This window comes from Pholis gunnellus, assembly GCF_910591455.1.
Source record: "Pholis gunnellus genome assembly, chromosome: 1".
Lineage (NCBI taxonomy): Eukaryota > Metazoa > Chordata > Actinopteri > Perciformes > Pholidae > Pholis > Pholis gunnellus.
The window spans coordinates 9,283,318-9,307,634 of record NC_136528.1 but is presented as its reverse complement, the minus strand read 5'-3'; the positions used below and the strand labels follow the sequence as shown (position 1 = coordinate 9,307,634).

Genomic DNA, 24,317 nt, shown 5'->3' with positions numbered 1-24,317 from the left:
TACACTAATGTTGTCAAGGGCATTATGTGTTAGTGCCAGTGCACCATTTAAAACCATACTTAACATATTTTAGTTTCTCTTCCTCTACTTCTAATCAAAAGGAAGCTTGAGTTAAATTACAGCGTGAGCTGCTGCAGAATGTTTCTGACTTGTTTGGAGATTTGATTCCATGTGGTTCTGTTGCAGCAGATTACTGGAGCCAAAAGGGGGAAGTGCTGAGCCTCTCATTGATCATTTTCCTTGTGTCCTAGTCCCTCCCACCAGGGATGCATGGAGAGACGCGAGGAGAGAGGAAACGAGGAAATATGTTTAAAGAGAAATGAGACGTCCTTTCCTCAGTTGCATCACGTGACGCGACGTCTGTTCCTGATCACAGCTGGATCAGCTGTCAGTCGGCTTTAACAGCTGGAGAGACTTTTGAGGAGTTCGTGTCTGTACACATGATCACTGTACTTAATAATACTAACTAATAACTACTAAATACACAGTTATCACTGCCAGAGTAGGTGTGTTCTCTCTGTAGCCTGTTATCTCTTTAACAAACGCTTTCTACCGACGGAATGCGTTGGTCATATTTATGAATTATTTGCATCTGTACGTTTTGGAATACTGGTTGTGACGTCATTATTAATTAACCCAGAATATGATTATGGTTTCTCTTGAATACTGTAACTCATTTATTTGGCTCAATGTTTCGGGGGAAATTGAAATGATATAACTCATCAAACCCGACAACCCGACAGGAATGATCGTGACTGAATGGAAATGATGATAAATGATGTAAAAAGTGTTTCGTCTCTCCTGCTCTCTCTGACCCTAATTGTATTCATAATAAAAGTTATTGAGGGAAATATCAGATCATGAAAAGACGATCGAGGAGAAAGGAAATGACAAATAAGAGACTTGGGATGTATCCCGTATTTCACAGAGGACTGGAATATTAGGTGTGTTAAGTACTTTTAAAGGTGGCCTCCTCGCTTAATTCACCTTTTTCACAGAAGACATTTTGACACGTCACAGAGGGAAAGAGCACAGGTGTAAATGATAAACATGATCATCATCTGGAGCCATCGTTAATGTCATTAGTAACACCTGTGCTTTCTCCACCAGTAGACAATTAGACAAGTAGAAAAATGCTGTGTGAAACATCACTGTGTTTATAAGTCAGTCAGTCTTCAGACAGCCTCAGCAGCACTGTTGTAGGCTAATAATGAAGTTTCATTTGACTTAAAAACAGGTTTAGATCTGAAGCTAGAGAGACAGACAGATAGACCCTCTTAAAACATACGGTGAAAGACATTTGACATGGACAACACAGCAGGCTGAAGTGCTTGTGTATTTTTTGCACATCACTGTATTGCAGTAATATTTATTAATAATTATATTTTAGTTGAGCAGCTTGATGGAGGCTGGAACAAAGTGACAGCTTCAAGCGGTTCATATTCAGAGAAGAGAGGACGTTGAGAGTTTTGTGCTCATCAATCATCTGATGGATAAACATATATGCTGCAGTAATAATAATAAAATGATTTCCCCCTTCAAACCTTGAAATTATAGATCACATGAATATTTTATACATCCAAACAGCAGAATAGTCTGACTCATTTGTATTCATGCGGGCCTATTTGTTGGCTTGCAGGGTGAAATAACTGTCAGGAATTCCTTCACATCAAAGACCGTAACTGTACACACCAGAGACTTGAAACAGCCACATGGAGACATTGTTAAACCCTATATGTGTTTGTGAGGATATAGGAGGTTATTCATGAGCATCCACTAATGAGAGGTGCTGAGAGAGGACCAACAGCGCAGTACAGTAAGTCTGCCAGTTTTGGATGACAGAGGCCTCAGTGTGTGGAGGAGGGAGACCTAGCAGAGCCTCCAGCTTCAGTGTCGGTTGGACGTTTCCTGTGTTCACTTACAGCTCATTAACCTCTTCTATCAGCTCAGCGATGGCCCTTAACTGTGTTTCTTTTAAGCACTAAACACAAAGCACATGACGCTGATGGTAATTGATTTTGCAAGTATTTGGTCATAAACAAAGTATTGGACATCTTTAAAGGTGCATAATAGATTGGAAGCATTTCGATTGCCTCTCAACAGCTCTCAACATGGCGATGCCTGAGCCGCTTGGTCGTAGCTAACGGTGCTAACAGCGCTAACAGAATGACGGTGTCGGTATGAACGTCGTAATCAGCTGTAACCGCCATATTTGACCAGTGCAGAGTGGCGGCCGTGAGCTACCCAGTGGAGCACGCTAACATGTATGAACACGCACTAAAACAACGGGCAGACAGCCCGGCTAGACATTACTTCACTAACCTTATTTCTTTACACAGAACATAGTTATTTACTGTTCTAGTAATGCTCTAAATGCTGCATATTGCACCTTTAAGTTTTGACTTGATGATATCCCCTAGATGAAAAAGTAGATATATCAGTCCGGACCAAAGTCGAGGACCAACCAACCTACCAAAAATAAAAAATAAATGACCTCAGAATTATTAATAGCTGTAGGTAACAAAGATGGAGACAATAAAGATGGAAATAGATACATGGCAAACTATCATCAGTCTCCAAAAAGCAAACATAAGTTGATTCTCAGTTACTGTAATTATTGACTGGCACTGGGAGAGAGTCAGGTTATCTGATGTTGTGCAATCATGGATAAGTAATCCATACTGTGGGTCCCAAAACAAGTGGCTCCCTCTGATGAGGATTTCAAAGAATGTGCGGAGAGGAATGTGTAACGTGAAGTTGAAAGTGTGGGTGCTTCACAGGTGGTCTTGTCTCTCATATGACATTCCCACAGGCACAAGACTATCGAGTTTAAATTCCACCTTTCATGTCACATGTTTTGGGTCAAATCAGTATCAGTCCCGTCAGTATGATGTGATGTTTAAGAGGTAAACAGCTGGAGCTGGAATCTGCACACGAATGAAATACATAAAAATCACCACAATTATGTATCTTCTCATTCTTTAGTTTCCCTTCAAGTTAGGTTTGTATTTGCTGATGTTTCAAAGTAAAATTACATGTGATGAAAATGACCACTAGTCTAGCGGTGCGAAACACACAACACTGGAGAAAACATACGAACAAAATAGTTTGATTTTATGTGTTTGCCAAAAAGTTTTGTTTCCTATATCGTCCATTAGTTTTCTCTAACTTTGTTGTTTTCAGAAATGTCATTTTGTTTCATTTTTGTTGTTGCTTTATGTTGTGATCATTTGTTAAGGATTTTTGTGATATATGTTTTCTAAATGAACACGTTGGGTTAGTTTTCTCTAATGTCGATATGATTTCTAAAATGTTTTCTTTCGTTTTGATGTGATTCTTCCAACGTTTTTCTCCTCAGGACCCCCGTACCAGAGTGATGGTCCAGACCGGCACACCTCTCCTCCCCCATCCCATCGCAGTTGTAACCCACTGTGTCATTTTAATCCTACTTTGAGTGATGTTTTCAATAACTCCTCCCCTCTTGATCCCCTCTCCTCTTGTTGTCTCCTCTGCCACTCCGTCTGCTCCTCTCATCCCGTCTGCTTAAAGGTAAGGCTGCTCTGCTCTTTGGTTAAGACAACCCCGACATAGGTAAGGAAATAAAGATAAATCATGACAAGTCTTACACTTTGACACACAGCTGACAGGGCATCGGTGACTTTATGTCAACTAATATTAATATCAGTATTTGGCTTTATGCCGCTAAATCACGTGGTAAGCCTCTGAATTTTACAAAAAAATATTGTCATGTTTGAAAACACGAACCGCTGTAGTGAAGGTATTTTCACCAATTGACTGTAAAAAACCTCAGTTTCCATGCTATGAAAAAGACTTCCTAACTCAGTTGAGACCTCTGCTTTCTAATCCAAACACAGATTGAAGCCTGAATATGTCTTTGCTCAATTTGTACAACATGGACACAAATCTTATAGATATATATTAGAATAATCTCACTAGTCCAGTGATGTTAAACTATCTTCTGTTTTTCAAATACCACCAGGCATTTCTATTGTGCTCAGCTCTGTGATTCAAATGTAATGGTAATGAATGAGGAACAAACCCGGTCTAGATTCGGTAATTCAGTATTATGGGAGAGTAGCAGTGAGTAGACATCTGTTGTTTTGTTACTGTATTGTGTCAGGCTCTTATGTAAGAGGATGTCTGCTCCACTGATGAGTAAAAAAAACACTTTTTCATCTCAATATTCACTGATCCAAAAGATGTGTTGTTACCCTATAACACCACCTGTTTCATTTATGCTCATCATTTATGTTGATTTTGTCAATATACCAAAAACTGGACTAATGCATCTCTGGTCTCTCCTTAACAAACTAAGTGTCTGAAAGGCTTGATGTGCTCATGTTCTGTTTGTGCCCATTCTTCTTTCTTCTCAGTGTCAGAGAAGCTGCCGTGAGACGCTGCAACCATGGCTGCTGTAAGTTTACCTGCTGCGCAACAAATCAAGAGAGAGCACTCGAGTGTCACTTTGTGTCTGTTTAAGTCGTTTTGTCAGTGTCTGGCCTCGCTTCACTGGTTGGTGTTCTGGGAGATTTCACTGTCAACGCATAATGCTGGTGTTTTGCCAGTAGATGCTGGCTCTTGGATGGACCCGTAAGCTGTTTTTAAGTCTTTTCTGTAATCATGTGAGGCAGATTAACCAGCCGTTCACTGGTGTGCATCGTTTGGAGTCTGATTGGTTTGTGGGTTCACAACTTAAAAGTCATTGTCATGAGTTTCTATTGAAGTATTCAGGCATGAAAGCATTTGGAGTTGTTTCACAAACTGCAGCCATGAAGGCTTAACATATTGATGTAAAAGACAAAAATAAAGGAGGATTTCAAGCAAATTGGATTGTCTCTGTATGGTGATATAACCAAGAAACTTAGAGGAAAATCTGAAGATGGATAGATGATCTTGTCTTATTTAAAAAGCTTCTCTTCCTTATGCAGACTGGATCTTTCCGTATGGTGTCAGAGGAGGAGCAGGCCATGAGGTCTAAGCTGGAGCATTTGACAGTGAAGGATCATGGGCCGGTGTTTGGTCCGTGCCACAAACTGCCTGGACACACTGTGCAAAAGGTGACATAATAATAACTGGAGGGCAGCATTGACAGAGGAGTTCAAATCTAAATATTAAAGCCACATTGTTCGTTTTGTCCCTGCAGAACCCAACATTTGTTCAATTTGTTTGTCTGTTTTTCTTCCTCCCCCCCCAGGCGAAGGATGAGCTGACTGAGACGGATGAGAGGCGAGCGTCGTCCCTGAAGGACCTGCGGACCATGATGAAGGAGAGAGCAGCGGAGGGAGACGACCTGGCCAAACTGGTGCTGGAGCACTTTGGAGACAAACCAGACTCTCTGATGCTGCGCTTCCTCAGAGCTCGCAAGTTTGAAGTCATCAGAGCCCACGAGCTCATGAAGGGTTAGTAGTTCTAGTTCTATTGCAGAGAGACAAACCGAGAAGATTCTGTTTCTGCCGACATTTTACAGTAGCTCCATTAATTGAGGGTGAGACCTCTTTTGTGCCCCTGGTTTGCATGAATCCTGCCCATCAATGAGACAGGGCGGCATGTGCTCATTAATTGGGGGCTTTGAGATGCTTCTGAGTTTCCCCTGACAAAGCCCTCCTTTGTGTCCAAATGGGACAGCAGGTTTACTTTACTCATGAACTCACAGTGTTCTCCTGGGAACTCCACAGCGCATGTGCTGATTGTGTCGATCTGGGAGAGGAGATGACATTAAAATCAGAGTGGTTTGACAATTCCTATGAGACGATACCAAGCTTATGACTTGCTTATTGTTTGTGTGTGTGCTTAGGACTCATTGCAAAATTATATTTGTAATTGTTCAACCAAAACTATTGATCAATCATCCCAACCGTAACCTTCAATCAGGCAAATTGAAGCCAAATAACTCGCATTTAAAGCTCCCCTTTCCCCTAAATCTAAACTTTAGTATAATACTCTAAACCTTAACACTACTGTAGATGTCAACTGTAACCACAGCCTCTAACTTATCAAGGCCAAATGTAACCCACAATAAACACAGCTTTAGTTTGGATTGTTTTTTTTCTTGCTATGGCTGAAACACACACACACACACACACACACACACATTTATGAATATAGAGAAGCAGAACTTATTAGTGTGAGAAGGGAATGTGGTGTGAACTTGAACTTGTTTTCTGGGGTTAATTGCTGCTTGCGGGTAGAAACACGCACACACACACACTCACTCACTCACTCTGGGTTAATTGGTGCCTCGGTATGAAGAGGCTCAGAGCAGCACTGGCGATGCATACTGGTGTCATTGTGTTTGGCACATCAACCTGCACTGAACACTCATACTGAACACAAAGGGTTTGGGAACCACTAGTGCTCGAAAAGAGAATGCGGCTGATCTGTTACTTGTGATGTGTGTGCGCGTGTTAATCTGATTACAAAGTTACATTGTGGAGACTCGCTTTTTTTTTGCGGGGGGCAACTATATAATGACAATTGCATGTATCCATAACAGTAATCATTACATTTCAGAGTGAAGACTTGGTTGAGAGTAAGGTCAGGGTAAAGGTAAACTCTGTGTGTGTGTGTTGTGTGTCCTCTAGGTTATGTGCGCTTCAGGAAGGAGTATCCCGAGCTGTTTGAGAACATGACCCCGGAGGCCGTCCGCAGCACCATCGAGGCGGGTTACCCCGTGGTTCTGCCCAGCAGGGACAAGTACGGCCGCGTTGTGCTGCTCTTCAACATCGAGAACTGGGACCTGGAGGAGATCACATTCGATGAGGTAGCCATTAAACAACTTTGAGAGAAGCTGCAAATTATTCTAAGCATTTGTTTTAAAAAAAAATGTCTTTGTGTGTCACAGATCTTAAGAGCGTACTGTGTGATCCTGGAGAAGTTGCTGGAGAATGAAGAAACCCAGATCAATGGCTTTGTCCTGATTGAGAATTTCAAGGGCTTCACCATGCAGCACGCCTCAGGAATAAAGCCGGCTGAGCTCAAGAAGATGGTGGACATGTTGCAGGTCTGAACAGGCTCTCAAAGAAAAAGATGAGAATTTCTTGATGTGCTACCTCAATAACCCTTTCTCCTATAAAAAAATCCCATACAACAAAACTGCATTGTTAATTACGCTTCGAGGTAAGCGTATTGTGCCGTGGATTACTTTTGCTTTTAACGTATCACAAATAGGTCCACGGAAGTCTATGTATAGAGGAGAAGGTCGGGGTGGTGGATGGGTAAAGACAAACAGGGCATTTACCCAGAAGACTGCTATTCGAGTCCCATCAAACCGAACACTTTTGATGCCTAAACACGACCAAGTTCTTTTGTTGCATATTGTTTCAATTTCGTAGTCATTTTAAGCCAAACCACAATTATTCAGTTGTGCTTCATTTTACAATGTAAACCACAAGTTTTAAATTGTTTCCGGGAGGAAAAAACGATTCCTTCAAAGCTTATTGAGAGTGCAGTTTCGCTGTAGGGTAACATAGTTTTGTAAGACCTCAGAACATCTTCTTCAAATCTCCTGTGTGTTTTTGTGCAGGACTCTTTCCCTGCCCGTTTCAAGGCGGTCCACGTTACCCACCAGCCCTGGTATTTCACCACCACATACAACGTGGTCAAACCCTTCATGAAGAGCAAGCTGCTGGAGAGGGTACGAGTCGAGGACTATCAACCCTTTAATCTAAATACAACACTAAGTTTTGTCCAATATTCATCTGAACACTCCTCATAACTTCCCTCAGGTCTTTGTCCACGGCGACGAGCTGAGCAACTACTTCAAAGAATTCGACACAGACATCCTGCCGGCAGATTTTGATGGGAAAGCCTCTGTTGCAGACTGCCAGGCCATCGCCACCAAGCTTTTTGGCTCTGAAGACACTGCTCTCTGAAAGTATACCTATTTCGAACCCAAGAGTTATAGTGTCCTTCACCCTAGATGCTTCAGACCCGGTCTATGTTGAAGCTAGGTTGACTTTTTGTATTATTATTCAGGCAGTTGCTAAGAGCAAAAAGAAGTATCTAGAGTTATAGGAGCAGGGGACGGGTGGCAAATGATGAAATATATGGTGATATAAATGGGAAAGAAAAAGGATGTTTAGATGTTACAGGGAGAATAATTGGTGGTTAATGTTTGTTACTTCACAGCGCTGACATTCGTTGATACTTTACAAGCAGAGGGAAACAGAGGAGATAATGTGAGTCAGTCTGGTTTAGAGTTCTTCGCCTTAAAATTAAATTCCACATCACACAGAGCAGCCTTTTGCCAGTTGATTCAGTTGAATGAGAACACAGGTGTTTCAGTCTCAGGGGTTTAGAAAGATATGAAGAGGGAAAACAGATTATTGTTTTAGGAGCGAGAGCCTCCTGATGCAGTGCCATGGAAACAGTTCTTTGTCTCAACAGCCGTGTTTGAGTTGCGACTCTCTTGTGTACCACAAAGATCCATTCTGCAATTTGCACTGGATTGGGACATTTTCAATAAAATTGTTTTTGTGTGTCTGTAGTTTTATATGAATTGTCATTTTTATCATTTGTCTTCCTGTCATCTCACCCTGGTGGGCGTTTCCTAACAAAAGACAAACAGTTCAACCATAAAATAATATTGTGTAATAATAATCTGTAAAGTAGCAACATCAAATAAGTGTAGAGAAGTAATAAGTATTTGCTTCTAAGATACATTCTGAGTATAAGTTTAAAACAGGTTTGGAACCACTGGACTAAACTACCCAACTGTTAAAGAAGCTAAACGTCAAACAACTAAAACGCAGCTTACACGTTGATACATCAGTATTCAAGATCTGATATTGTCATAATAATACAGTCACATGGAGGAAATTACTACTTCGCTACTTTAACTACATTTTGCTTATAATAGTTCTGCACTTTTAGTTAAGTAAGCTTTAAGAATACAGGACTTTTGCTTATAATGGAGTACTTTCACGAAGGAAATTATCTGTCACTTGTGCAAACTATGTAGCTAAAGTTTGACGGGGAAAAAAATAAAGAGTTTATAATGTTGTCACCACAAGGGCGCTCAACTGTATATTAAATGAACTAATCCCATCCACTAATCATTTTGCACAATGTAAACTATAAACCTTCATCTTAACCAGATATCAGCTTATTCAACATTTCTGCTCAAGATGTTTAAAAATAATTACAAATATCAAAGAGGAACAGAAACTTTTTTTCTTTTCTTTTGAGAAAATAATTTATTTTGGAACACAATAACCATATTTCCTCACATAATTAGATCACACACACACACACACACACACACGCACACACATACACACACACACCACTGGTTTTCTTCAACAAAAACACCCAGTGTTCAATAGAGTACATGTTGTGTGACTATGTGTGCCCCGTCGTGTAGTCCTCGTCACATCCCTTAAGAATGTTTGTCAATGTTAAATTAAAGCTGTGTAACGGCTACTGTAGGTTAACTCACTGTGGGCTGATACGTTTTTAAATTAAAAAATGGTTTAGAGGAACACAAACCTGAGTCATGTTCATCTCCATTCAAGATGTAATTTTTGAATTCTTCAGTTTCCAAAAAAGAGCCCACAATCTATAGTTAAAACAAAAGTGGATGCTTGACGCACTGGGGCTAGGTTAAATACACAGGAGCACATTCTCATATCACAGTAAAACAACATTTCACATCCCACACTCCATGAGGAAAATGTGTTGGTCTAACATACTTTGACACTCTATTCGGTCACATTGAAATGATAAGAGAATCCCTCCTGGTTGGTTATTGCCTATATTTTTCCTCACATGTTCCCTCAAATATTTTAATATATATATATATTTTTTTTAGCTTTTTAAATTGTTAAAGTGAAGAAGTTTTGGTTTTTGTCAATCAGAAGTGGTGACAGTACACATCTACTGTATGTTTACTCAACACTCACACTCTGATGCATTTGCACAAACAAAAAAACGCAAGAAGTCATAAAAACAGTACAAAATACAAAAAGAAATACCCCAAATAGTCAACTAGAAAAAAATACATCCAAATAATACATCCAAACCTGCATTTTGGTGCAAAGTTGGGGGAGGCAAAAAATCGTAAAAAGAACACAAATGGCTCTCACTGCAGAAACTGGGTTTGTGCTGGTGTCATTAATATTCATCGGATTATCTTTAAGAGCCAGAATAAACACAAACCACAGCTGATGAGAGCTGTGGACAGAGTGAACCATGAAAATAATCTCACTGCAGATGAATTACAGGATGTTTGCACTTGTAGTTTGGTCTGCAAGACAACAGATGGCGACAGTCATTTGTGGTTTGAACGATGCAGGATGACTATTTAGAGGCGAAGAAAAAGAAAAAGGTAGCGGCTCAGACAGACTTCTTCTCTACAGTCTGAGAGAAATATCTACACTTTTCAATCAGGATGCACCGACCCAAACACTTTAAAGTTGATCAAGTATCTGCCAAGATGTCAGTGATCCACGTGAAAACTACGGTTACTTATGATTATGGTCTGGCAGGATGACAGAAAAACTTTTGGCCCGATTTCAATGAGTTCCCTTCTAGTCGTCAATGTCATTATCACATGTAGTGTTTCCACTTTCAGTTTCATTAATTCAGTCATTGCAGGCTGCTGACTTGCTGTCACGGCAATCCCTGCTCTTATTCTATCTTACAGTAAATCAAAATGTATACAGACTTTAAACAGGGCACTGGTATCGAGTCGGTGCTAGGTATTGGCAGATACCCAGCGTTGAGAGGGATGAAGTCCGATCTGTGAATCCCTGTTAGCAAAGTTAGCATTAGCGCCATTAAAGGGACAGTGTGTAGGATGTGGCGGCATCTAGTGGTGTGGTTGCAACCAATGGAATTCCCCGCCACTCAACCCTCCCTTTCTAAGACTGTGGTAACCTGATTACATCTAAACAATAAATAAAACAAATCTCCATAAACTGGTTATGAGATCGTCCTCGAGCCAAAGAACAACCGCTTTGATTACTAGTGGTTGTTGACTGGTTACTATATAACCCAAACTACTATTTCCAGGGTCAAGAATGAACTTTAATGCTCAGGATAATTATTCTTCAGTCATAATGTTGCGACTAACGGACACAAAGACGATTATGAATTGTCGTGAAATGCCAATCTTCCTTCAACTCGAACAAACGCTCCTTCTTTCAAACACTATCAAACCCAGGCGTTATAAGACAGAAGACTTTGGCCTTAAAAGCTTTACAAGATGTGCTGCTTTCAATCATTGCCCATCCCGTCGTCATTCAATCCGTCCATCTGTCCCATCACAGTGTTCAGATTACTTGGCTAGACTTGGTCTTGGAAGAAGCTTCCTAAGCCCTTAAACAAGGTCTGCAAAACGTTCTCTATTAGATTCAGGTTTTGAAAAGTCCACAGGTCCCATTATTGCAGTATGCTTTCATCGAGACACGTTTCAGATAGGTTCCAACAAATGCAGTCTTTGCAACAAAAAGATTCCCTCGCATTAAAATCCATCTCTTCCAACATACAGTGTTCGCCATCTAAATAAACAATATAACAATCACTTTTATAATTACCAGCAGTACAAACAATCTACTAAATAAACATACGGTTTAGCGTTGGAGTCGTCGGCCCTCCTACTCATCACACCTCCCAGCTCAGATTGTAAGAGAAAATGTGCTTCACACTGCTGAACTTTTCCTTTAACAGAACCGCATTGGCCAATCAGTCCACGCCACAGAAGCATCTGCTGGGAAATGCAAACGTGCACTGAGATGTTTGAACCAAATGAGGCGTTTAGAAGGTGGAGTGCTAGTGTCTGTGCAGTAAGAGAAGGATATCATAGTGTTGGCTGGACCTGCAGCTGATCAAAGGCAGACGAAAGAGTAAGAGGGCTGAAAGACAACACGGGGGAACACTTGAGTCATCTAACTTTACGTTATCATCCTCGCTCCCTACAGTCCTTCCTCTCGGTCACAAGGAGAGCTAAACCATTAATAGTCTCCATACCTGCGCTCCGGCTAATGACGAGAAAAATAAGAATGAAAAAGAAAAAGATTGTGTCACACAGGGTGTAAAGTGCACTGAATCAAAGTGATAAAATGCGACCGTGGGAATGTGCGTGGGTTGATTCCTGGTCATGTCTGCTCAGCACTGAACACTTTCAAGTGCCAAACGCAAGTGCCAATGGGATGTTATGAGCTGGAAATAATGTCTTAAATCCCACCATAATACTTCACTTTTCTGCTGGACATTTTCTACAAACAATGGAACAACAGTTCACCCAAAAGAACGGACAATAGAAGGGCCAATAGACCATGGCAGGGAAAATCGGATCGCACCTACCAAACACAAAGATCACATAACTCTCGGTCTACACAGGCGCGCACACACTACATCTGTGCGGTACATACATACATCCCTCCATACACACCTCCATACACACTACAAAGACGCTGTGTTGGTTAAGACAGCAGACTAGGCTACATGGCCCTGGCGGTGATAAGCAGTGAGCTTCTTACAGGTGCATTAAATGGGCACCGACTGCAGCACGGTCCTTGATTATTGGAATAGGAGGCTTCTTGTGTGCTCTTGTTTTTCCACTGTACTACTCTAAAGTGGTGCTCTCACTTTCCTTTTTAATGCCAGCTTGACTTCATCTCTTGTCATATGTGGTCAACGCCTCCATTAGACAAGGATCATTGTTGTGTAAATGAAAAGAATCAAAATGTTCCTGCTCTGAAGTCAAAGTCTTCGCAACGGAAAGGAGCACAAAAGGCAGTTAGCTGTTTCTTGTTCCTTCCCAAACGGTAAGGTGATTGTGATTACAAAGGGGAACTGTGGAGAAGGCGTGGAGACGTGTTTGACCGGGATGTGTGGGTAGGGAGCGGTGAGTAGCACCAGAGGAGAAGGCAGAGAAGAGAGAGCAGTTTCAGGTTTAGTTCGGGTGTCTCCTCAGTGCTGGGGGCAGTGGTGTTTGGAGAGGGTGAGCGGGAAGAGACAGAGTGAGAGACATACAGAGGTCAGAAGTTTTACGCTTTTTCCTCTGCGCAGGAGCTCGGACTCAGTAGGCCACTTTGGCACGGCGGTTTCTGTTTCTCCCACTGGCACATGGCGTTGGCGTAGCCCACAATCACTTTGTCCATCCAGGTGAGGGGCTGGGGGAAGAGCACCGCGCCCTCGAAGAAGCCCAGGTGGCCTCCGTGTAGCGTCAGCGAAAAGATGACGTTCGGCTTCTTTGCTAAAGGATGACAAAACGGCACAGAGTAATTAGGCTGCTCTACACTGCACGGTGTGTAATCATCACTATCTGAAAACCGGCACGGGACACGTGTCCAAATATGGATTTGCCAGGGAATATTTGACGCCCGTTACAGATAGCGAGGGTGTGTTTGCATGGTCAAACAGATAAAGGCATGCCTTCACTTCTGGCAGGTATGGTTAAGCAGCCACTACTACAGCTGAAGGTTTGAGCTAATTAATACGTTGCTAAAGATACAGTTTCTCTAATGGCCACCCGCTGTGGACAACCAGCCACAGTGGTCTGCTAAAAAGGAACGGCCTGGATCCCTTTATTCTGCTGCTCTTATTAGGGTCAGTGGGGTAGCCTGATGCGGTTGACTTGTGATTAAGATCCCACGGGGCTTTCACCGCTCTGCACGATTCGTGACAGCTGCTGGGACAACCGAGTGCTCGTCGAGACCCGGAGCCACCGCCTCAGAGGGCGCCGAGTGACGGGTTGAAACAGAGCGTTCTGGAGAACAGCTCAAACTAAAAAAAAAGAAGACGCAAACGCACATCTCTGTGCAAAACTCGATCTCAAGATTGTACTGTGTTTCACTGTATACAATCTGTTGCCTCTTTAAACGTTATCTTACACTATATTACAGCAAGTGTATTTCTGTTCAGTCCCTCCCTGCTAGTCATGTGTCTGAGTCACTGTACATTTTAGGGCAAAGGGCAGCTGATCCTTTTTTCAGTAAGTGTTGCTCTCTAGAGGCACATGAAGGATAGAGTCACATGTACTTCCAGTCAGGACTTGTACACACACACACACACACACACACACACACACTCAGATGAATGATTTTCCTCTTCCAAAAATTCTTCTTGTTTGTAAATGACGCTCAGACAATGTGCACAAATTATTCCAGGATAAAACATTTACTGTTGGGAACCTCTGAAAGAATTAAAGTCCCTTTAAACAGATAGCTAGAGGGACACTCGGCTGTATGTGCGAGTGTGTGTTACAGCTGCTGCAACACACCAAAAGACATTACTCATGGAGTTGACCTCTGTGTCACACCTCGTCCTGTTCAAGCCGACTCATCAGAGGTCGTTTTGAGGTTGCAGACATGTTTTCTAAGAACCACATCTGATGTCAAACTGCAGCTAGTAGGCAAGCCTGTTGTTTAAAAAAACCTGTTGACTTAATAGAGGATCAACAGCAGATATGTGCCTCAATCTGCCTGCAGGTCAATTTCCTATTTAACAACTCAAGAACGGACCTGCATTGTATGGAGCCAAGTACAGAACATTCAAAGTGGTTTGCAATTTTTTTTAAATCTAGGAATTTGTATGCAGTATTACATATTCAATATAATTGACGGTTAGTGTATTCGGCAGCTTTTGAGCATTTTCCCCACATTTAATTAGTGGAAACATATTCTGAATTCTCCTGCTGCCAAAAGAGGACCGAGTTCACTCTGAACAGCATTGAATACCATCTTCTTGTCATAGGAGTTATCTTTTTGTGGAAATCTTTTTACAACAAACCAATACATATGCTACATACAGTTAATTTGATCTGGTTTTAAACATCTGTTAAAGCCGCAGCATGGTAACAACAAGCCCACCACTGTGTGTCCCCATCACTAAAATTAGAGTAGAATAATATGAAATATATGAAATTCAGTGTTCATGTTAGCAAGTAAATGGCCAATAAAAGATCTCTGAGTGTAGATTTTGGAGTGCTAAGGTGAACATGGGTTGAAATAGCAAATCTTCAGGGTTTTGTACTGCTTTGATGTAGCTGTGATGCGTGAGGTTAGTTACCTGCTAGTGTGCGAGGGATAGTGAGCAGTGAGGCATGAACCAGAGGGTCATCTGCAGAGTTCACTAGCAGCAGTGGCACGTTTACCTGGAACAAAAACAATACAAATTCATACATCAGACAAATGCAGAAACAGACCAAAGAGAGAAACATAATATGAGATGATGTGAGTTCTTACGTTGTGAATGTAATGTACACAACTCTCCTTCTCATAGTACTCTTTGAGAGAGCTGTGGCCGTGGAATTTTCTGTTGAAACCCCCCAAAACAGGAAGTGTTATTAAATAATCAAACAAACACATCACAAACAATTCATATTCTCACCATTGACAAGTGGATGAACATTCCTGTAAGACTCAAAAACACAAATCTGCAATCTACCACATCGAAACAACTCAGAGAGCTGTGACTTTCACCGGAGGCAATCTCGAATGATTTGCTCCTCCACATACCTCATGATGTTGTCGTCAATCTGCATGAGAGATGTTGCTGTGTACAGACGGCCGAGATCTAGATCTTTCACTTTAAGTGGGTTTCCCCCAAACAGACTGTGCCTGTAACATGCACAAATACAAACATTATTCATAGAACATGTTGAAATCACGGAGTGCAATGGTTTATGTAAAAGGAGCTGACCCTTGTTTTTATCTTATTTTTTCAAAAGTGAAACCCTCCACAGTGATATTAATATTTCATGTGACTGACTAAGGAAACGGCTTCAATAGCCTCCGACCAACATCTCCGAATAATATAACAGCATTGATTTACCATTCATAACTAAAAGAGGCAAAGCAAAAACAAGTTAAGATGGTGTACCTTGGGGATCTATTGAAATAATACTTTATTATTTGGGTATTTGGTTCTTTATTTTTAATAATGGGGTAAAAAAAGGACTTCCCGTACATTCCTAAAAAGTCAGACTACACTCACTTTAGTAAAAAGAAAAGAAATCATGACCCTCTACCTTTTCTGGCCCCTCTCTCATAATTGTCATGCAGTCCCTTAATGTGTAAGTGTAACACCTACTAAACCTAAACCATATTCTCTTATAAGTTACAGCAGAATAAAACACACAGTCTCAACCTGCACTGATCTTTGATGGAACTGTGATCTGCCTCTACAGTTGAATACAATCTCGAAATGACTGATCAAGATGCACTAAAAAAAAAAACAACCTTTGCTGCATCTACAGGGTGAGCCACAGTCTATATGTGAACGCTTACAGAATGAACAAACCACGGTGTCTGTTATATTGGTGAACACGTAGAGCACCGTTAATTGGCAAACAGCAGAAAACAACATGTGGATAGAACTTTGCGGTAATGAAAAACTATTGGAGGTACTAAAATGTGTGATACCTGTGTGAGAGGATGATCTTCTTCATGTTGTCAGCCATGAGAAAGTTGTAGAAACGTCTGAACTGGTCCCACTGTAGGAATGTTTCCTGTGCCCTGAGAGATAAAGACAAACACACAGGAAGTTAGCTTTGTGCAGACGGTCTGTATTCCAAACAGCACACTAAACGCACTGTGTAATCCACTGGACAAAGAGTCTGGTGGAGAGAAGCAATGGTGTCCGGCATTAACATGCAGCTCACCGACAGAGACAGGATAAACAAGCGCAGCAACTAAAGACACTTCACAAATAACTGACCATTAGATAGAATGTTTTTCATTAGCATCTGTGGTCAAATACATCGATAAAAATAATAAAAGTATGTATTTGTTAATCGCACTTTATTTGTGGACGTTAGGGAGAGCCACAGCTCTCAATGAGCGCTGACAGAAGGAACATCTTAGGTTTGAACACCGATTTGAAAGCAGAGCATTCATTAAAAAAGGGAAAAAAACTGCAAATCCAATTTCACAAAAGGCTAGTCTCTACAACACACACCCTTCTCTGCTGCCATCATCCAACCTTTAACAGACCCGGCCTGTCATGTCTGCCAAGAGACGCTGGCTGCATGTAAAACATAGAAGGTGTGGCTCTAACACCCACACGCACTAGTGGTTTAAAAACACCCCACCGTAATGCATTTGTTTGTCCTGCGTGATTCCCAAATGTGACGCTATGTGCACATAATGTTTATTCTGGACACAGTGTCAGTGTCAGGGATTTAGGCAAAGATGCATTATAGAGTATACACTACCTGAACACACAAAAAAAAACGTCCGCACAATAAAGTTAGAGCAAAAACAGACCGGATGAACCAGTGTGGAGCCACAACCAACACCCAAGGCTGATGTTGCCCGTCTTGTTGCTTACATTTAAAACAATTCCAAATGACAACTTTTGCAAAAGAGTGAGTGTATCACTGAAGCTTATAGTAATAGAATAGCTGAATGATTAAAAAGCTGACGAGAGATGCTTAGACTTGTAGACTACGCGTGTGATCATATTATGCAAGCGCTAGTCATTTTATGGCATTAGGCGGAGCTTCATTTATATTTAGAAATGTGTGCACATCAAGCGCTGGTGTTGTAAAGGGGCTTTGATGATCCGATGCATGTTAATCACGAGATTAGAGGAAAACAACCCACCTGAGAGCGCTGTACCCCTGGCAGACGCTGACACAACACAGCACTCGCTCCTGGTTCATCCTGTTCTCGCCCAGGAACTTACAAACGATGTTTCCGCCCAGACTGAAGCCCACCACCATCAGCTGGGTCTGAGGATAAGTCCGCTTAATGTAGCCGACCATGGCTGCAAACTCCCATGTGCACCCTGTGAGGGAAACAGTACAGTTACAAATCAATACCTACCACCTCTGTAGGACGGAGCGGTTTTTTCTCTGCTCTGCAGTTCCAGCTGAAGGTGCCTTTAGCTCAGAGCAGTAAACGTCTCTTTTAGACCTCATAAATAAGCTCAGGTCTTAAATCTCTTATTAGCTCAAACTCTAAGAGCTTTAGGTTCATATACGGCTCATATAGCCGTTTAGCTTTTACCTTGACATTATTTTCTACAGAGATTTGATATGAGAATACCTTTAACTAAATCAGATTATATAAAAATGAAGGTGCCACAAAAGGATGTCATTTTTAAAAACTGCTACTAAGCAATACGTCTGTTTTCACTGCTATTAAAAAGAGCTTCTTTAGCCTCAACAGAGAATTTGATGAGAACAACATCTGATTTGACCGAATCAAATCCCTTTTTTTCCATTTTACAATCTGGGTTCTCCTTCCTAGATATTCCTGTAGTGGAAAGGTGATTTTGAGGTGGCCAGGCTTGTGAAACTGAAGTCAGCTCTTTAGCCTCACCGTAGGTAAACATGCGCGGAGAGGTAAGCTCGATGTTGGGAAGAGCTCCCAGGTGGTTGAGCACAGCACAGCGGTAACCGTCCTTCTGGGCGTGATCCACAAAGGTGCGGATGTAATGCTTCTCACTGTGGTTCCCGATACCAGGGCATATTACCATGGTGATGTCATCTGGTGAAACAGAAAGATGGAATCGGAGAGATGTTAGCCAGAGAGAAATATGTAAGCAGAGTACATCACTCTCCTAAACAGCAGGTTATTAGATTTAAAAGGAGCACTGCAGCTGACGCAAAACAAAGGCGAAGGCTTTTTGTCTGTAATATATGGCTTTCGCAAAGCAGAATGGAAATTGTAACACTACGGAACGTGAAACTTAAGCTTTCTGAAAGTGATCAGTGTTGAAGTGGTGGGGTGTCAGGGTTCAACTGAGGCATTCAAGGAAAGGAATCCATCTCTTAAAACTGTCCTCACATACTGCATTACAACCTTATTTATGCCTCATTTTAACAATTAGATGGTGAATTTACTGTTTCTCGTCCATATATCTCGAGTCAAGTGTATTCATATAGCACAAGCCCCACCCCGGCCCTCGAATTAGATAAGAAAAAACACTATGAGGAACAAAAAAAATGGGAGAAACCTAAATTGATCAGCAGAGGAGGGATTCCTCCTCCAGGACAGACACTCAAAAGATGTCACATAAACAGACTAGACAAAAGTAGCAGTAGAACAATCACAAGATGACGTGAAACATGATTACAATATACAAATAACTACAAATATATGATGAGGCAGTAAAGAGCCAAATAGCCTTCATCTGTTAAGTATTATCCAACCAGCAGCAAATGACAAACAAACAACAGCGGGTTCAGAAAAAGTAGATGTGGATCTTAAAAAGTATCACCTCCTGTTCTATGGTCCCCCTGCGGCTCAAAGAGGTCAAAGGTGGCAGTGGCCCCGTCCTGCATGGGTAAGTACTTCCTGACTCCACTTGGGTGAGGCGAGCTCACCCGGCCAAGTTTACCGTACAGCGCCGTCTGGAGGTGACCGCTCTTACCCCACAGTAAGGGAGGAATGTACCTGGAAAACACAACAAAAATGGACTTTGCAGTTAAATTGGATCTAGAAACATGAGGTTATTCTGCTAATGCACTCGATATAAAAGCACAAGGTTACTGCCCAGAAATAGCATGAACACAACTTCATCCGGAGCAGATACATTTGCATTGGTGGTGTATGACGCAGACGTGAACAGCCTGGAACATATTTTGCATTACAGACTCACATTTCTGTTGCAGCTTTCGAAAGATTGCTTCATGCTCCCAACAGACATCAACGTTTAACGTCAGTCTGTTGCTATGCAAGTGCTGTGTAAGTTATGCTGAATGTGTGTACCGGTACTTTCACACCATTCACACATCAGCAGGAGTCAGCTGTAGGAGTCAAGTCCGTGGATTACATCATAATTCTTTCAAATATTGACCTTATGTTGTTCTTATTGCCACGCTGAGACCAAAAGAATACGGACAACTTGACAGGAAACCCCCTTTTAGACGAGGTAATAAGAGCTGTAGGGATAACAACCAAAACAACCATTGGTAGGCTTTTCATGTAGTGCTGCAGCCATAAATAAATGTTCACAGTAACGTCTTAACATCCTAGATGAAATATTGTTAGTTTCTGACAATGAGGTGAAGAGTGGGCCACCTTGGAGATAAACAAGAGCAGTACAACTGTAAAGTAACGCAGCGTGGACACCAGTTGTTGCGTTTACAGAACATAGAACTAAAAACATACAGTAAGCAGCGGCAGAGTTTCAACATCAATAGTTACACAAGACCTTGAACCTCGTGTTGCCTCATGTCTTGCTGTGCCTCCCGACAATTACCGCACCTAGAAAACGCACCGTTACATAAGAGAGCTGTCAATCAAAGAGCAGTAATACTTCCATTTGGTGATAATGTAATCACTTCCGGCATGCACTGTGATTTGGAGCTTAACCACCGTTTTCTAGAAGGGACCCTGCAGGTTTAATCTAGGAGTCCAGGAAGAGGATGACCTCGTTGTTGTAATGTGGAGGACAGGAGGATAAGCACACCGCCAGTTCATCCACAGGAGGCAACAGGCAACGTTAAATGCAAACCGCGTTGTTGTTTATTTCCTCTCATCAATATAGTTTGAAAAAAACAAACAAATAATAGGCCCAATTAAAAAGAAATGTCAATTCAAATGACTGGTAAATGTATAATTGAGCAGTTTAACTTCGGATGATAAGCATTTTGTGTTCAACCGATAATTTACAAATACTGCTCAAATCAAAACTTTTGAGAACATTTTTTTTACTTGTTGTCGAGTCATTGTTTTTAAATTAAAAGATCTTGAGAGTAACAGGTGAGCCTATTGTTTGAATCTCACGGTGTGTTTTTTTAAAGGGGTCAAGACAGTGACGTGTGCTGTTGTTCCTCAAAGCTATTAGGCAACGGAAAAAGGAAACAGATGCGCCACTGTGGTTTGATGAAGCAAAGATCTTAGGTCCAGATCAAAGTCACAGGCCTTTGATACCAGCAAGCTGGGAAATACCAAACAGGAATGAGGACTAAATGGCTGGTCCTGACAATTTACTTTCCTAAAAAAAATCTTTATTGCTCTCGTATATCTTTTCATTTACACCAGACTAAACAAAGGCAGACACATATTTAAATAGAGTCAGTTAACTATTTGCTGCTTTAACATCAAGGACAAATATTAAAACAAGTTGCGTAACACTAAACACCCAGCTGAGGCTTGTTTCTTTGCCAAGTTAAACTACTGAAGGCAAGTAAGTTCCTGTAGCTGAAAAGAAATAAAGCAAACACCAAGATGTTTGTTCTGGATCGTCCTCTCCGTTAGCCAACACCCCTGTGTGCACGTTCCCAAACACAGCTAAACTACATTGCTGTTAACTCTGTTACCCTCACAACGCCCCTCCAATGCTTTCCACTGTGTAATTGATCTCTGTTATACAACACAGCAGGGTCACAAACGTGACTTCTACACAGCACAGAGACACAACGCAGATGATGTCAACAGCAACATCCACAATGCCGACCGGTTTCCAGGAATTCAGCTATCTCAGGTCAACTATTACAAAATAAGGCAGCTCAGGGGGGGGATGATAACAAGCCAGTCGCAAATGTAAACATCAGCGTGGCCTTATGATTCCCTGACTTCAAATGGCTCCGCAACAATCGGTTATATAAGCAGACACTCGCGATGAAGCCTTGAGGAGAGCTGAAAGTATTACAACACCAGCATGGATAACAGAATATGGAAAAACAATCATGTTTACTTTGTTTAAAGGACATACAGGACACTAGAGCCCAGCTACTAACCTGGTTTAGCGTACACAAGGAAACCTGCCTACCACCACCCTGCATCAACGACCGCTGGTTTGCATCAGTTATGATCAACCGAGATGGAATATTCAAATTCGGAGTTGCCCTGAGGGAGATACTTGCATCGTCATATATGCAAATGTATGTGCCCTGCGGTGAACATGTCTATATTTGTAAGTGTGACAACCCGATCTACCTTTGGGATAATTCCGAAAATACAGCCTGGTGTTTAATTCATGCCAGAGCCGGCGGCACAGCCAGAAATCTCTGGTACAGAAACACTCGGGAGCACTGATGACAGATGGGACCACCGCCAGACAAACCGCTACCTTCGCTCACAGCCCCAGATGGCCAACAAGCAGTGCCATCTCCATGGAAATGCTTTTGAGTGACAGACGGAGAGCTGAGAACGCGACTCACTCTTTGGTCAGCAGAGGACAGGACTTGAGAAGGAAGCGGTTGAGGGCCGTGTCCTGGTAGGTGAGGTCCGGGGGTGCAGTGGGGCTCTTGAGGTTCAGGCAGCGGACGAGGACGTAGAGCACCGTGGCCACCGCCGCCAGCTTCATGCCGTCGAACATCGCCGGCAGCTCCGGAGAGATGGTGTGCACGTCTGACTCGTGGGGGGTCATGATTACTCTGAAAAACAGTGGCCCACACTTGTTTCAGTGCTTTCGCTTGTGAAACACAAATTAACCTATTTCAGTAATAAATACATTCACAAAAATGCAGCCAACGAATTAAGAGCTGCATTTTAAAAACAGTTTGTACTGCTTTTCATTGTTTAAATATCAAATCATTAAAAAGCACCCATGACTAGTACACAATGATACAATTATTTTCATGAGTATGTGGTTAGCTTTGATTAGGCAAAGGTTGGATAAAGCAAAGACATTTCTGATGTCTGACTGACCTAAATATTCCTCTTGGTGCCCGGGGCGCTGCAGCGACAGATCTGTGGGAATATAGAGTGAGAGCGACTCCGTCACATAAAGCACAGTCACTTATTTAATACACTCACCTTAATTACATTACAGCTTACGAAGTGACAAAAGGAAGTCTCATGAAAGACAGAAGCGCTGACATTACTTTAAATAAATCATTACATCTAGCAGACACACTGACTGTACACATCGCTTCTAATTCAATGCACCAACACAGTTATACCTTAACATATTTACTGAACAGTTGCAGATGTTCAAAGCATTAAACAAATTGCAGGAAAAAAAACAGGAACTGTAGAGTTTTCAGAAAGGCCACAGAGTATCCTCCCACCCCAAAAAAAGGAAGTTGTGGTCCGGGATTTCATATAAATATGACGGTGTTTTCCATTGTTATAATAAAGTAGCCAAAATAAAGGAACACAAAAACAAACAGTGTGTTGTTATCATTGGTAGTGAAATTGCACTGTTACTTACATTTTCTGTTGAAGTTAGCCGCCAACAACTCCAAAGGTTTTGAAGAGGTGAAGTCACAGTGATGCGGTCAAACCTAAAGACAATCAAAGAAAATACAATGACCCTTTAAATATAGTAATTGACCAGTATTATTTTCCATTTTCCCCTAAAATGACGCAACTCATATATAAATGACTTGACTACTTTTTTCTTATCTCTCCAGTGTCTTGTTACAAACTGACTCCAGATAAGACGCATGATGTCACCGTTGAGTAACTAAAAGTATTACTCAAAGGATTTTGATAATGAATTAATCATTTATAAAGTAAAACACTATTCAAAGCTTCTCATTCTCATAACACAATCAGTCTGCCTGAATGTATTACTGCTGAACACCTGTGTCTTTCACCTTCAAGGTATATTTATCTTCCCACATATTCGTAAAGCAAGTAAGTGCATTATTGATTTAGTAGCGGTGTGCTGCCAAAAAGGAGAAGTTGCCACAACTGCTCTCACACACACACTTTAAATTTAGATTATCACCTACAAACAGTTTCAAGCGCTATCTTTTTTTAGACGTAATGGATAAATATAAACACCACCTGTTAACACAACTCAGGTCCAATCAGACATGGTGCCAGAATCATCCCCAGCTGCGTAAAAGTCATTCCAATAAATGACCCGTCTCGTGCACTGTAAACAAACCCAGTGAGTAGCTGTATCTGGCAGTTGCGTCTCGCTTTAATGCCAAGAGTGTGTTTATTATGAGCCACGCTGTGTCACTTCATATGCGGTCCGATGTGGCATCAGATCAGCTGCTAACGTTAGCTCTCCTCTCTTTGTCACGACTCCTAACAAAGCCGGAGAGGAGTCTACAGACACAAGGGCACAGATACCGACGTTGGTTACACATAGCGAGACATTGGTCATAAATAGGCAGATGTCTGGACGCCAAAAAAAACAGGAAATTAACCTGAACATCTGTGTTTTGTTGGTCTGAGAGCAGGCCAAAAAATCCCCGTCGCATCTTCTGTCGCCCTACTGGTCCAGAGAATGAAAACACAGAAGCAGCATCTTTAAAATAAGCTACTTACCCCTTTAAAGAAAGAAAGAATCAGCTCCCTGCTGCTCAAACGCGACAGGTTTGTTTTGTTTTTATACTCGAGGACATGTCGTTTGTTTGTGTCGGTCTGTGTGGCTCTAAACCATAGCGTTAGCTCCTGGATGCGTAGTGCGTACTCTTCATTCACAACTGGCTGAAG

The 24,317-nt window shown here is 41.7% G+C and overlaps 2 protein-coding genes across 2 annotated transcripts; one reads left to right on the top strand and one right to left on the bottom strand.

Annotated features, from left to right (window-relative positions):
• Positions 1-4,943: 4,943 nt before the first annotated feature.
• LOC306700114 (retinaldehyde-binding protein 1-like) lies at positions 4,944-7,892 on the top strand (the record flags this gene model as incomplete). Its single annotated transcript, XM_079165028.1, has 6 exons — positions 4,944-5,078; positions 5,216-5,420; positions 6,603-6,781; positions 6,863-7,021; positions 7,544-7,654; positions 7,746-7,892. 6 exons carry the CDS (start codon positions 4,944-4,946, stop codon positions 7,890-7,892), a joined length of 936 nt encoding a protein of 311 aa, XP_079021154.1.
• A 1,309-nt stretch (positions 7,893-9,201) lies between these two features.
• On the bottom strand, positions 9,202-24,270 carry LOC306700309 (monoacylglycerol lipase ABHD2). Its single transcript, XM_079165301.1, has 12 exons — positions 24,150-24,270; positions 23,077-23,149; positions 22,572-22,613; positions 22,082-22,297; positions 19,192-19,367; positions 18,291-18,458; positions 17,571-17,754; positions 16,389-16,481; positions 15,483-15,584; positions 15,210-15,279; positions 15,034-15,118; positions 9,202-13,219 (listed from the first exon to the last, which is right to left on the bottom strand). Exons 4-12 carry the CDS (start codon positions 22,288-22,290, stop codon positions 13,011-13,013), a joined length of 1,296 nt encoding a protein of 431 aa, XP_079021427.1. The 5' UTR covers positions 22,291-22,297; positions 22,572-22,613; positions 23,077-23,149; positions 24,150-24,270; the 3' UTR covers positions 9,202-13,010.
• Positions 24,271-24,317: the final 47 nt, after the last annotated feature.

Excerpts from the sequence above, each read along its gene's own strand:
- LOC306700309 (XM_079165301.1), bottom strand. The coding sequence starts at position 22,290 with ATGACCCCCCACGAGTCAGACGTGCACACCATCTCTCCGGAGCTGCCG. Across the intron at positions 15,585-16,388 it reads AAGATCATCCTCTCACACAG|GCACAGTCTGTTTGGGGGAA; the intron begins GTATCACACATT and ends TGCATGTTACAG. Across the intron at positions 15,280-15,482 it reads ATTGACGACAACATCATGAG|AAAATTCCACGGCCACAGCT; the intron begins GTATGTGGAGGA and ends GGGTTTCAACAG.